Here is a 13500-nt window from a genome sequence, read left to right on the forward strand (position 1 = left end):
ATGTGAAACCGTCCTCTTAAGATGCAAACAGTAGTATCATATGCCGTTTTCACATATCGTTGAAAAAAACCTAAATCAGGCTTCTCATTTCACGGCTATTACAACAAATATACGTTCCATTAACAGTCAACCGGTAAAAGTTAAGGTTAATGTTGGGATAGGGGAGGGGTAGGTGCGAAGTTACTCAGATACTGACATTGATCGATGCAGTCATCCAGAAAACATGGAAAATTCTACCTTGTCACCTTTCCTGTCATGGTGCTACCGTGACATGATCTATTGTTCACTTGGTAAATTATATAGCTACATAACATAACTAAAGATTCACAAAATATTTACATGCCGGTTCAAGCATTCCTCGTCAGATTTCCGAAGATAACGTACATCAAGTTTTCATGTAAAGCTGAACTCAGTATTCCCTCCTAAGCAGTTTTATAGATTTTGTAAAAGTCATACATCTCTGCACATAATGAATTACAAAGAAAAATATTTCACAGCTGTTGATATGCTTGACATTTTGGTGGAATATATAATAGATGATATATAAATTAATGTGGGGCTAGAGTCTACCTTGGCATAAAGGGCTCAATGCTGTGGTAACAAAGCTAAGTATACATAAGTTAAAGAATTAAAGAGGACGCATCAATTCTCTGTGACTCTGAGTTTCGCGCCTAAGCGCTCGTCAGACAGCAATTAATAGATGATATATATATATATGTATATATATATATATATATATTATAGAGAAAAAAAGGAGGAAGAACATGACATAGTTACTGATAGGATTCGAAAGACAAATGAAATAATAATTATAATGGTTTATTAACTTATATTGCGCCATTATCAGTGTAAAATTTTCAATTGCGCATTACAATGGTTAGGATTTTACATATTATACTTAACTGTTAAAGACTAAAACAAAAAAAATTGATAAAAAAAATTGGTTTGTTAAGAAATGTAGAAACATGAACTATATTTCATTTCCATATGTTAGCATTAACATGATTACACAATCAAAACAACAGGCGATGATGGCCATTAGATGATAAAATACTGTCAAAAGGTAATTGAAATAAACCCAATGGTGCCAATATCTCTATAAAACATTAAAGCTGTCTTTTCATTTTAACGCATTGGGCATAAAAATTTACGCATTTTTACGCATTTTGTTGGGAACAACAAAAGAAGGCTCTGATGCCGAAAAATCCTTTGTAGATAGTTTATTTGTTTTTCCTCAAATCCATATTTATTATCTGATCACTTTATCACTGATAATTTTGCCACTGATTCTCAGCTGAATCGACCAAAAAAAAGGAATGAACTAACGAATTTTGTCATCCAGTAAGCATTGCATGAAATATAATGAATACGCGATTGAGAACGTTTTCATATCTCGTGCCTAATGTCGGCCGGCAGATTCTGCGGCTATCGAGTTAGTATTTCGTGGCGCAAATATGTTTTTGAATTGGATTTTGAATGCGCGATTCATAAAGCCATAAATGAAAGGATTTACACAACTGGATGTGAACGCTAAAAGTGTCACAAGAATTTCAAGCTGACGGGGAATTGATGTTAAAATTGACATGATAAACATGGCGTGTGCAGGCACCCAAAGACTTGCGAATCCGACGACAGTAACAAACAAGGTTTTGCTGACGTTAATATGTTTTACATTGGCACTTTGCCATGATACGCTTTCATTGTGCATCCTCACAAATCGGTAAATTTTCCAGTAGCAAAGCCCAATGACGCAATAAGGGGAGTAGGTTTGGAATATGTAGACAGGCAGAGCTAAGGGATTTAAATCGATGACGCAGGTGGCGAAGCCTAGGATTGGTCTCACACCGAAGTCGACGGCAAACACTACAAGGAGAAAGAACACAAAGGGTTCCACCCATACTACCGATGCTGAGGCAATGATGAATTTCTTGGTGAAAATACTTGGAAATTTGGCTGGCTTCGCTATCTTGTAATATTTATTCAACGCCATCAGACCCATGGTAAACGTTGAGACTTTTGCCAGGGATATCTTTGTGATGGCTACGAAATGACACAGATGCGATCCAAAAGGCCATTTCCCAGTAGCTAGAAAAACAACAGATAACGGCATAATGAACAGAGCTTGGAAAATATCGGTTAGTGCCAGGGAAATGATGTAGTAGTTGCTCGGACTACGAAGACTTGGGCTTCTGCGCACAGCATAGCAGACCATAGAGTTTCCGAGAAGCGAAAGGACCATCACCAAGGCAAATATAGCTGTTTCAAGGACGACGGTTGGCGTGTTTCGTTCATCCACCTCCATTTTAAAAGTTCAAAAGCCCTCTCAGACTTTTTACTCGGTTGGGTTGTTCTTAAACGGCTACCCTCTGATCATGCGTAACGTTTCGTTTGCTGCTCTTGCCAATGTGAAACGAAGCTAACGTAAGCTGTGGTAGATAGCTAATGAAGCACGGCTTATCTGCTGCGGATAATAGATAGGTTGTTGACTTTTCGAGAAATCCATTAATCTGGGTTTAATGAGATCGATCGAGATTGCCTCCTCATAAAAACTACGTCCTCCAACAAATAAAGAAAATTCCACCTCGTCACCTTTCCTTTTATGGTGTTGCCGTGACAGGATTTATTGCTCACTTGGTAATTAAAGAAGATCAAATTTTGTCAGTGTGCCGTTGAATTTATTCTTGGCACGGACTGCACAAACCGCAGCCTCCAATACATCACAGTAGAATACATAACTCAATCAAAAACAAATTTCTCTTACTCAATTCTACCTACTTATAATTGCAATAATTTTGTCATAAAAAAGCAAAAACAAAACGAAAAAAGCAGAAAGCTAAATAGGAACTTATTAGCGATTAAATGATAAGCTTAATCCCACATGCATCTAGTTGGTTCCTACTTATGACCTATGAGAGGACAGACGAAAAGATGAAGTCACTCGCAACAATATTTTGCTTTTTTATGACGTAAGACAACCTTGGGGCAGTACATGAACTGAAGACGTCAGAGATCACAAAAGATATTTTGTCAGTTCCATCTACAGTTTGATGTCATGTGTGATCCACTATTGAACTGAGGCAAGGGGTGACATGGAATCTATTTTTTTACATGGAATACCTTCTTACCATTTTATTAAGTCCTAATGATTTGCCTGATGGATTCCTGTTTAGTCTTTTTTTTATTCCGCTTTTTTTCGATCTTTCGCGTTGTTTTAATGAAACTGTGTTGCTGTGTCACGGAGGGTAATACAAGATAATTTAGTTTATCAACTGAGTTGATTACATAAATTGGCCCGGCACCATATAGTGAGTTTCTAAAGCTAACGTTTCGAGTGTCAGCCCTTGTCAGAGCGAAGAAATTCTTGTTGGATTTATTTTTATTCTAAACAAATATTAAAATACAAGAAAGGGTTTGAATATCGAGAAGGCCGGTAAATCTCGAGTGGTTCTTATGTTCAAATGTAGTTCAGCTTCCGGTTATGATAACTTGGCACCTTGAGAGTACTTATCGAAAGAGTGCCCTCTGGACAACAACAAACATTCTCTCAAAAGATTTTCATTTTCAAAACATTTTTAATCTGTGAAAAAAGCACATACACTATAAAATTGTTTTGTTTCTGCTTTTATTCAGTTTTTCAGTCATAGTCATAGTCTTCTTCTAAGTCAGCTTTTCTTGGCAAGATAATCATGACATAATTTCTGTTGCGAGCTAAAACATCGAGGATGATATTAAAAGTTATGAATTTAAAAAGTAATAAATGTATGTAAAAATCTAGACCCATAGTCTAACTTGTACTTAAAAATTGGACGATTTATCGAAGCATCTTCGAAATGGTCTGAGTTAACATGTAGGCAATGGGAATATTTTCTCTCAAACTTTTTTTCATGTTTAAGGTAATTTTTCGATAGCCATTGTAATACAGGCAAGTGCTTCAAACAATGGCTCACTAAGCAAAGATGCGTCACATTTCAACATACGTTCAAGTCCCAATTTTAATTTTCAGATGGCTAATCGTTATCTTACGCCGATTTAAAAAGTGAAGAAGGAACAGATTAACAAAAAGACCAAACTTTTTCTTTCCTGTCGTTCACTTTTTTGAAGCCAGACTTGCTCACTTTAAAATCGCTCTTAACCTAGAACCCGGAACATGTTCCCCTCTGAAAAGGCCGAATTGTTCCCAAGTTTTCGAACGCAGAAAGCTCGTACAAAAACTTTTAAAAAAAAGCTTCAATCGTAGATATAACATTTCTTTTGAAATGCTCGTTGCTCAAAACATAGAGTAGGACTTAGCATTGCAAGGAAATTGAGTTTTATCAATGCCCCGCAGGGAAATTAGGGCATTTTCTCTCCAATTCGTGGCTATTCAAAGTACATTTTCGACGTATATTCAAAGTACATTTTGCCGCGTCGGTGTTCATAAGTATTGTCCGGCCATTCTACCCGATCGGAGATGAACTGAAATAGAGAATTTAAATCTACATTTGCCACTTTATTTATTTTTTTCTCATCTCTAAAAAAAGCAATTGTTGCGAGACTGTTCAGTGACGTGAATTTTCAGCAGAATTACAACATTTGGCAATTTTTTCTTTTCGTCAGTGCTCTGATATAAAAAGGGCCTTTAAGAATTAAAATTTATCCGAGGGGCTCAGACCCAATCCTCTGTGCAACGTTTGCGCCAGGTCTCTCATTATTACGAGTTTAAATTGTGACGTCCTGCCTCCCACGATTCTTTGCGCAAACCTACTCTAAAAGGCAACGATCACGATTCATTTCAGATTTCCTATCTATCTCTCTAGGGAGAACCACGGTCTATATTGAGTAAATTGAAGGGGTTTTCAAATAAAATATTAGTTTTGTTGTCAATCATATATAGAATTCGATGGCTCAATCTCTTTAAAAAATCATTCATACGCTGTCCCTTTCTCTGAAGCCATAAAATATAATTGTATAGTCTCTCTACAGTTACTCTGTTTGCAGCGGTGTTACCTTGGCAAGCTGTTCTTAATTTTATGGGTCTTTTTTGTTGCCGAATGCAACAGATGTCAACTAAGATTAGTACCATGCAAACGACTTATTCCCTCAATTTACTGGACTTGCTCACAAGTCGAGTTCTTAGTGCAGCAAGTGAGCAATCGATGCGCCAAGGAGTTTACCAAAACCTGCTCGGAAAACGGCGGAGCGTTTTTAAACTCTCAGGACATTGAAATAAACCCTTATAGAGCTCGGTTTCCCAGGTACACATATTGATGCGACATCGCCAAGGAATCGAAGGAATGACTTAACATGAACGACAGACTCAAACTGACGCATCTCTATCGTCCAACGACACTTAAGTCTTTCAGTTGATTACATAATGGCAAATCTAACCAAGCAGTTTTCACGAACATGCGACCGACAAAAAACTCCTCATATGACTCTGATGACGACATCCTCTCAGGTTTTCGAAACCACAGTTACCAACAGCATTTTTCCGGACTATCCTACCTTGGCCCAAACAATCACATGACTGGATCGTATTCAGTAACAAACTTAGAATCTGCAATATCGCTGCTCTTGCTTTTTTTCTAATCCCAGTTATCACGTGATTGATTTTTATTCAATATAGCATGGAGAAACACTTGAGTAAAGGCTATTAAATATTTATCGCCGTGGGGCCGTGGGGAGAATGGAGGATTTTGCAGGGGTCACATTGCTTCAAGGCGGAACGGAGGGGTAATTGATCGTCGCCAACAGACCACGAAAGGAGAAGGCTATATTAGACTGACTGCTAATTAACTACCGACGAGGATGGTCATGGGGATACTACAGCCTCTTAAGGGAGGATCAGGTTAAAATTTTATCGTGACATAACCAAAATCCTTCGCCCCCTGCCCCTCCCCCCCCCCCCCTCTTTCCCCTGGGTGATAGATAACGACTTGTTCCCAGGGCCTACCCAGTCGGTTTCATGTGTCATGCACATGAATGAAACTTAAAAGAAAAATAGGAAGTTACCAGTTCAAACCAGATAGATACGGTAAATGCAAAAAAAAGAAAACTCGTTATTCCCAATTTTGTTCGCTTGTTTGGCAATTTTTACTAATTCTCGATATAGTATTTACAATTTAAGTTTCTATTTTTCTTTACTTTTTCATTTTAACAGCTTGTGGAAATATTGCATTTGTTTAAACAAGAATTAAAAATTAATAACCTTATTGTAGTATTTGACAGATAAATTTACTTTGTTTTTTATCTTTTCATTACCTTGGACATGAAAATGAAAGACGTCTCTGTTTTCATTTTTAATCTCCTTCTCAAACATTTGAATGCAGTAGAGTTTTAAAGCTAAATGTTTTTAAAATTTACATTACAAAATCACTTTGGTCAAAGCCTGAACTGCGCGTAAAAACAATTTGGAAGTGGCAAAAAGTCGCCATTTAAATTCACATTTTATTCTTAGTGATAACGTTGCCATGCCTCTATTTTCCAGCCGCTCATTCTCAGTTTCAACCGCGGTAAGGGCTAAAGGTTCTGAATGAGTCACTTTAACGGCAAATCTAAGAAGAGATCTCGATTGATCCAAATAATCACCGAGTTAAGTCTCCCTATCGCTCTGCTTTGAAAGACGTTCACTTCCTGTCTCAATAAATTCAAAGAGGTGTGCCTTAAGGGTCAGTTCGATTTTTGAAGAAATCACTTAAGTTCGCATTCAAGAGAAACACAAATGACGGTTTGTCGTAAAAGGGAACTTGTGGATTACCACCGTCGTGTGCATGGATCATTTGATTTGATAAGCGCGCAGTTAAGAGCCATGTTTTTACTAAGTACAGACACAAAGAAAATTAATTTTTTTCAAGCGTATTTGCGTTATATTTATCTTATCCAAGCCGCATGGTCTCGTTTTATTTTTAGAACAAAAATAAAACAATAAAACGATTAAATTCAACCTGAGTCTAAAGCCGATCGCCCTGTTCCTTTGTAACTCTTTAGTATACATTTCCCTTGTAGAGGAGTTATATTTTCTGGTAGAAGAGGAAAATATCATTATTTTTAAGGGCTTTTTTCTTACGCATAGATCGCATATGCAAAATTCATACCCTTCGAATAAGCAAAGCACCTTGTGGAATAATAAAAAAGATAATCATCCTTAACGTAAAACTTCTAATTTATGAAATTCATTATCATAGACGGTTTTTTTTTTTGCGCGGTTTGTTTTTAATTTTTTTTTTTCAGAATCTTTGAGTTCAATTGCCGTTAAATGCCAGGACCAGCCTCTGACTCAGAAATGTTAGGTGACCTCAAGGTTAGCGAGCAGACGCATATTTCTTCACTATTTTCGATATCTGATCGACTCCTGAGTGGAATTCGTTTGTCTTGAATTGAAGTACAAAGCCACCATTTTAAAACGGAAAGGCAGGTGTTCCAATATGTCTCTTCATCTCCTGGGAGTTATTTGAAATATCAATTGCTCTGTTTGTTAGTTAATGGAAGCTTAAAACACATCCATGTACACCTCTGTATCTACAAATGCATAATCTTTTAAAAGCAATGTAATCGACTGAGTAACAGAACTACCTATCAGCGATCCATGTTTCACAAAAAACTTTTTAACCCCAGACAGGCGCTACAAGGCGTCCCATTCTTCTGCTCGCTTGTTTACAATATTGGCACTAGCTGAAGAATGTCTCTGTGGCTCCACTCCGAACCTTTTCTTGCAAATGTATAACAAAATGGCGGCAAGGAGAAAAGCACAGAGTCCTATTAGCCCCAAAATGGCAGGCACGTTCATGATGCTTCTAGAAAGATAATCTTAATCTGATCGCATGGAGCACAAATTTTTCCAGGTCTGACCGGCTGTATTGTTTCCGTTTTTTATCGAAGTATGAATTTGCGTTGACTAAGGTCTATTGTGAAGCGCTTTCGGTCCTGATTTAAACAAGCTGTTTTCCTTTCAGCGTGTTATGCGGGTGATGTATGACGAGAAATCTTCAGGCTTGTCACCAGACGAGAAAAACGGTTAGAAAGAGAGCGATCAGAGACGTTGAAACGTTAAGAAACACGTTGATTTTGATTATTTTTCACGGCGCCGAGAGATTAATCTTTCTTGGTCCCTGTCATTGTCACTTATATCTGTCGCAACGAACGTACAAAAATGCAAATTTCTGCGCGAAAGAAAAGGTGCATAGTTTTGAAAGCCGCGGTTATTATTAAAATTACTGCTGTGGTACTTAGCTTATTCACATAATAAACATTTTGACGGCATTATACTCCGGGATACGACGTTTTCTTACAGACTTCCTGTTGTTTTAAATGACAGATTGTCAACCTGCAATTCATTAAACGAAAACAAAAATAATTTCTCGGTTTCAAAAAAGATTTACCATCGAGCTAACCGGATGCGTTTCCAAGTACAGAATGTGGAATGTTTTTCGCTCTTTTTTTCACATTCAAAAATAGCGTAACGTGACGCAAGAGCAGAATTCGTTTACTTGTGTATGTATAATATAACTCGTTTTACATTAATCATTTATGATGTTACATTCATTAAAATATTTTGTTTGGTCCACCAAACTATAACGGTATGAATATTGTTTACATGATATTTCTTAGAGCCTGACCGGGTTTCTTTCACAGATTCATGTATTGACCTATTTCCTTCTTGATAAAAGCCGGTTTGTTTTTCTTTCTCTTTCGTTATTGCTTTTGAGACTTGGGTTTATTTTTTAGTGACATATATCTTAAATCGCCAGACCATGCATTATTCATTCTGGAAACAGATTAGGAATCGATCCACAGCAAAAACGAAGAATTAAACATTGATTTTGGCTTTCCTTACATAGAACTAACGCAAAAAAGGAATAAACTAAGGAAGGTTTTATTCGTTTTTGTCGTCACCTTGAGACGAAAAATCTGAGTCTTATGAGTTCTCTGACTTCTTTGTCCTTTGCACGTGACAAAAATTTATGTATTGGTTCGGTAGATCGCTGCAGCCTTTTAGCGTTTTCGATGTAGCGCTCTTTCAAAGGCGGAGTTTTCTTCAAAGAAACCACATTTCTTGAGTCCCTGAAATCAATACCGTGAAGGATTTGTAAACGTTATATGTTATAAAAACTTGGCTCAAGTTCGAAAGTTTCACTCTTAGTAAGAAATTTCCTTGGTTCATTTGCATAAGACATCGACATACTGAATTAGTCATGGCGCATTAAGACTAAAAATAATCCAGACATTTCAATTTCGTTGTCTCGCAACTGTCAAAGGAATTTATCTCAGTGAATAGAACTGCGAGTCAACAACCCTTATAAGCTAAATTGAGAAGTTATGCTCTTAATATATCAGACAATGCTGCATGCATTGGCAAAAACTCTTTTTAATTATTCTATGGAGTTTCAATCTTATTTATTTCTTCTTTCGTTTTAAGGTAAGTAATGTCGCCCATAGGGCGCATAAACTTTTGGCGGATTTCTTACAAACCGTATTATTATTATCATTATTATTATTATTATCATCATTGTTACTATTATTATCCTAATATTATTATCCTAAACGGTGTTACTTGAGCGTTTGTAAGAAGAATTAATACAATTTGGAGGATCGACAGAAGTTATTTGGAAGCTACTTGTAGTGGATCTTTTTATAAATACTTGTAAGAGCTGTGGAGCGAAGACGGATCCTTGCTGCACACAGAGACGAAAACTACAAATTTCGAATACCTGTATGTTGTTTGCGGTTGCGAAGGAACGATCACATGATTATTGCGTTATTGTCTCTCACGAGGCCATAAATAAACAGCTTCTCATTAAAGATTTGATGGTGGACAAGATCACACGCCATCTGGAATTCAGCAAGACTCGAGCCATTGATGCAGTCTTCTATCAGATTCTTGAGGTACGGTCCGGTTAAAGTAACAGTAAAACAACACTTGACGGGTAAAAAGTCAGGAGCGTATAATATGGAACAATGTATTTCATAATTTATGGAAAAATAACGCTACACTGATTCAAAACGTGCTTCGAGTCATTGCTTTCAAGGTGATAATTTGCGTCCTTGAATAACGAGCTTCTTGCGTTCTTTTAGCTGTACCTTTTTTCCGTCCGATTATTTTTTTTTTCAGCTTGTTCTGATTGAAAGGCGATAATTTGTGTATAAAAATTATGCGATAAAAACATAGCTCACTGTGCTCGTTCAAAAGGAAAAGACCATCGTACCTGGAAGCGATCTTCGCAGTTATGATCACTACTTATGTAGGAGTGAAATGAGGCCTGAAAAAAGTTCAGGCTCGTACGGGATTTGAACCCATGACCTCTACGATACCAGTGCAGCACTCTACCATAACAAGCCAATCGGGAGCTGGTTATTATGCTGGTTCCACTGAAATAAACCCACGTAGTGACTGTAGAGATATGAAAATCATTTATGTGAATTGCGGTTGAAGAAACGAATATGAAAGCGATCCTCGCAGTTATGAACACTACTTAAGTAACGGTGAAAATAAGGCCTGGAAAAAATTCAGGCCCGCAAGAGTCATGAATACGCCACGTTAGTGTTGCCAATTACGCCAACAGGCCTAGCCTCATAACAGTACGTAGTACGTGATGTTATGCGCAGTACCAGATGCGCATCGCAACGGTGTGGAATCACCCACTGAAACTGATTTTATTGTAAAGATTTTCCAAAATAAAGCTGGTCTCTGATTTTTTTCCTTCAGGAGAAAAATTGGGCCCGAGAAAATACACGTGTTCTGGTGTTGACCCGAACCAGTGGAAACGTATTACGGGAAGTTCCCTTCAGGAATAAGAAGAATTAATATAAAAAGTATCCAGTGGAGAGGAATTAACTGCCGCCTACTAGCTTGCCAGAGTTATATTACTCTATCGTGGCGGGAAAACGCGACTTCTGACCAGAATAGCAACGGTTTGGAAAGACATCAATTTAAATTCGATGCAAATTTTAAAATAGCGATCAAAATTATTGATGCAATTTCTCTTCATCGCATGCCAGACTAAAACCAAGTTGATAACGAAGGTAAGTTTCTAAAGAAACTGTGTTACTGCGTCAGTAGGAGAGTATAACGGGGAAATTTAGTGTTATCAACTGGGTTGACAGCGTAAATTGGCCACCGCAGCTTTGAAACTCTTGACGGTAGCCAACTTTATTTTACGTCATCAACTCAGTTGATGATATCAAATTACCCGAAAACCAAGTTGTTAGGGAAGTACTTTGCCTAGCTTTCTTTAATACCCCATGATGTCCAGGGGGAGGTTTCTTTTTTAACAAAAGTAGTGTGCACGAGTTTCAACCTCTCACTTCTCTGGATTGGAGCCATTCTTAAACAAAATGCTATTTGTGTCATAAGCCTAGAGTAAGGGACACTTCGTCCGATTTCTCTCCTTGAAAAGAAGAAAAACATTGGATAATAATAGGGGAGAAATTTTTTTGGTTGATCTTACGCTGATATATACGACATATTCTGCCCTTACTCCCTATAAAATATCTAACGGTAGTTTTCCTTGCTCTTTCCATACCGAGTCGTAATTTAACCCCTGGGAAAGTTATGCTCTTCTTTCGGAGGGAATTCGTATGGTTCATTCCAAGATACATTCTCCCTCCGGGCAAGACACCTGCTAAGTGTGACGATCTGATGAAAGCTCAAATGCAAATGGCCGATATGCGGTGTTATTTACCTGATAAATATGAATTTTTAAAGGATCTCCATCTGGAAACACAGGGCTGACTTGTTCTTGCCTAACAAATAATATTCAAGTTCAGTAGCTTCCACAGTTTTGTTGTAAATTTGTTCGTATGTTCACTTTCAACGTCTTATTGAAAAGGACCCTTCAGCAGTTTTTCAGCTATCACTGTCCTGAGCTGATTGACGCCTTTCTTTTCCTTTAAGGACTGATCTCGCGGCAGAAATTTATTTCACTGCAGGTGGGTTTCTTCAAATACGTTTGTTGAATTCAGTACTTCATTTTTGTTTGCCCATTCAAATGGAGCACAATTCCCCATTCTCAGTAAAACACAAGCAACTCTTGTTCTCTTGGTAATATCTGGTAAGCCCACGATTAGTCGAAAAACACGGGTGAGTGAGAAAAGCGACGAATTCTAGTCGGAATGACGCATGATTTCCGTCGGTCCGTTTGTAATCGATCATCCCCACTTACCGTTAGCCAGAGTCAACTAACATATCTCTTCGTGCCTTCAATAAGCCTTCTTCAAGCATATCCATTTAACTCGATAAGTAAATTATTTCAAGTCAGCTTCCAGCTTCCGCTTACTCGAGATTGTGGTGTCAAACGATCCGTCATCGTAAAAGGATAAATGAAAGAATAGGGGACACCCATACATGTAAATAAGTGAAGCAAATCGTGCAACGTGTACCGACGAACAGCGTAGTTGTCTCAAGACGATTTCAATTAAGGATTCTTTCTCGTCAAACTGGGGGGGTCTTGTCCAAAGGGGGTGATTACTCAACAAAGTTGTGCAATGGTTTTGCATCAGCCATGAACTCAGCTCGTATACTTTCTTAACCTCGCCCTTTTCTGTTCCACTTTTGGCTGCACAGATACTGCCTTCACGTACTCTATCTAAAACACCGTTCCTTAATCAGATGCCTTCCGGTAGCGTTTAATAGGCTAAACTCCTCAAATCAGCTCTAAGACTTTCTGCAATGTAGTTTTTATTTGCATTAACATGTAGTTTTTATCTACATTGACAACCCTTCTAAATTGTAGATTCTAAGTTTTCTAGGAAAACTTGTGTTTGCACCAGGGTGACGGGAGGTCACATAGTCCTATCCAGAGATGTCTTTAATACCCATACAGAGAATTCTATTCTGAGAATCGATAGCACCTCAATCCAATCACTGGAACTACTTACGCTCGCGCTGAGACTTCGAGTGTTCACACAGTGAAGTCCGGGGAAAATGAAACCAATTTAGGACAACCTAAAAGAGATAGGTATTTCACTATTCCAAATTTTCATTCGGGTGCTTTCTAATTCTTTACAAGAATTTACGATTAAGATCTGTCGCCTGATATCACGTTCTGTTAAACCAGATTAGAAAATCATCTTTAAGACAATCAGTTAGAAAGATAGCAAAAATCTCCTTACAAACTTCTGCGATTTTCAGTTTAATACCTAAAATCCTTCGAAAGTAAGTCACTTAACTGATAATGCTGATTCATCTCAGGGGATTAACACATACTTTGAATTCAGCATCGATTGCTCACCTTCTATTTTCATTTATAATCTAACCGTCAGAGGGCTTCAAACTTTCAAGAAATTCGCCATTTTCGCGGGTATCGGATTACCACAATGTCGATAAGAAAAAAGTGCATTTAAGTTTACGAGGTTACTATGACCGCATCATTTTATCTTCAAGAAAATAATCTGAACTTCAACCTTTCTGAAAAAAATAGTTAACAGGTTGAGATTAACTGTATTGTCCTAGAATCCATGACTGCAAACATCCAGGTCTCCGGAGGAATCTTTTGCTGATAGAGCCATGGTGACAACAGTCTACTG

General features: G+C 37.7%; 1 protein-coding gene across 1 annotated transcript; it reads right to left on the minus strand.

Annotated features, from left to right (window-relative positions):
- Positions 1-1311: 1311 nt before the first annotated feature.
- LOC131793177 (histamine H2 receptor-like) lies at positions 1312-2416 on the minus strand. The gene has a single exon (XM_059110586.2). The coding sequence runs from the start codon at positions 2300-2302 to the stop codon at positions 1400-1402; it is 903 nt and encodes a 300-aa protein (XP_058966569.2). The 5' UTR covers positions 2303-2416; the 3' UTR covers positions 1312-1399.
- Positions 2417-13500: the final 11084 nt, after the last annotated feature.

The sequence above is a fragment of the Pocillopora verrucosa genome, chromosome 6, assembly GCF_036669915.1.
Source record: "Pocillopora verrucosa isolate sample1 chromosome 6, ASM3666991v2, whole genome shotgun sequence".
In the NCBI taxonomy this organism is placed as follows: domain Eukaryota; kingdom Metazoa; phylum Cnidaria; class Anthozoa; order Scleractinia; family Pocilloporidae; genus Pocillopora; species Pocillopora verrucosa.

Excerpts from the sequence above, each read along its gene's own strand:
- LOC131793177 (XM_059110586.2), bottom strand. The coding sequence starts at position 2,302 with ATGGAGGTGGATGAACGAAACACGCCAACCGTCGTCCTTGAAACAGCT.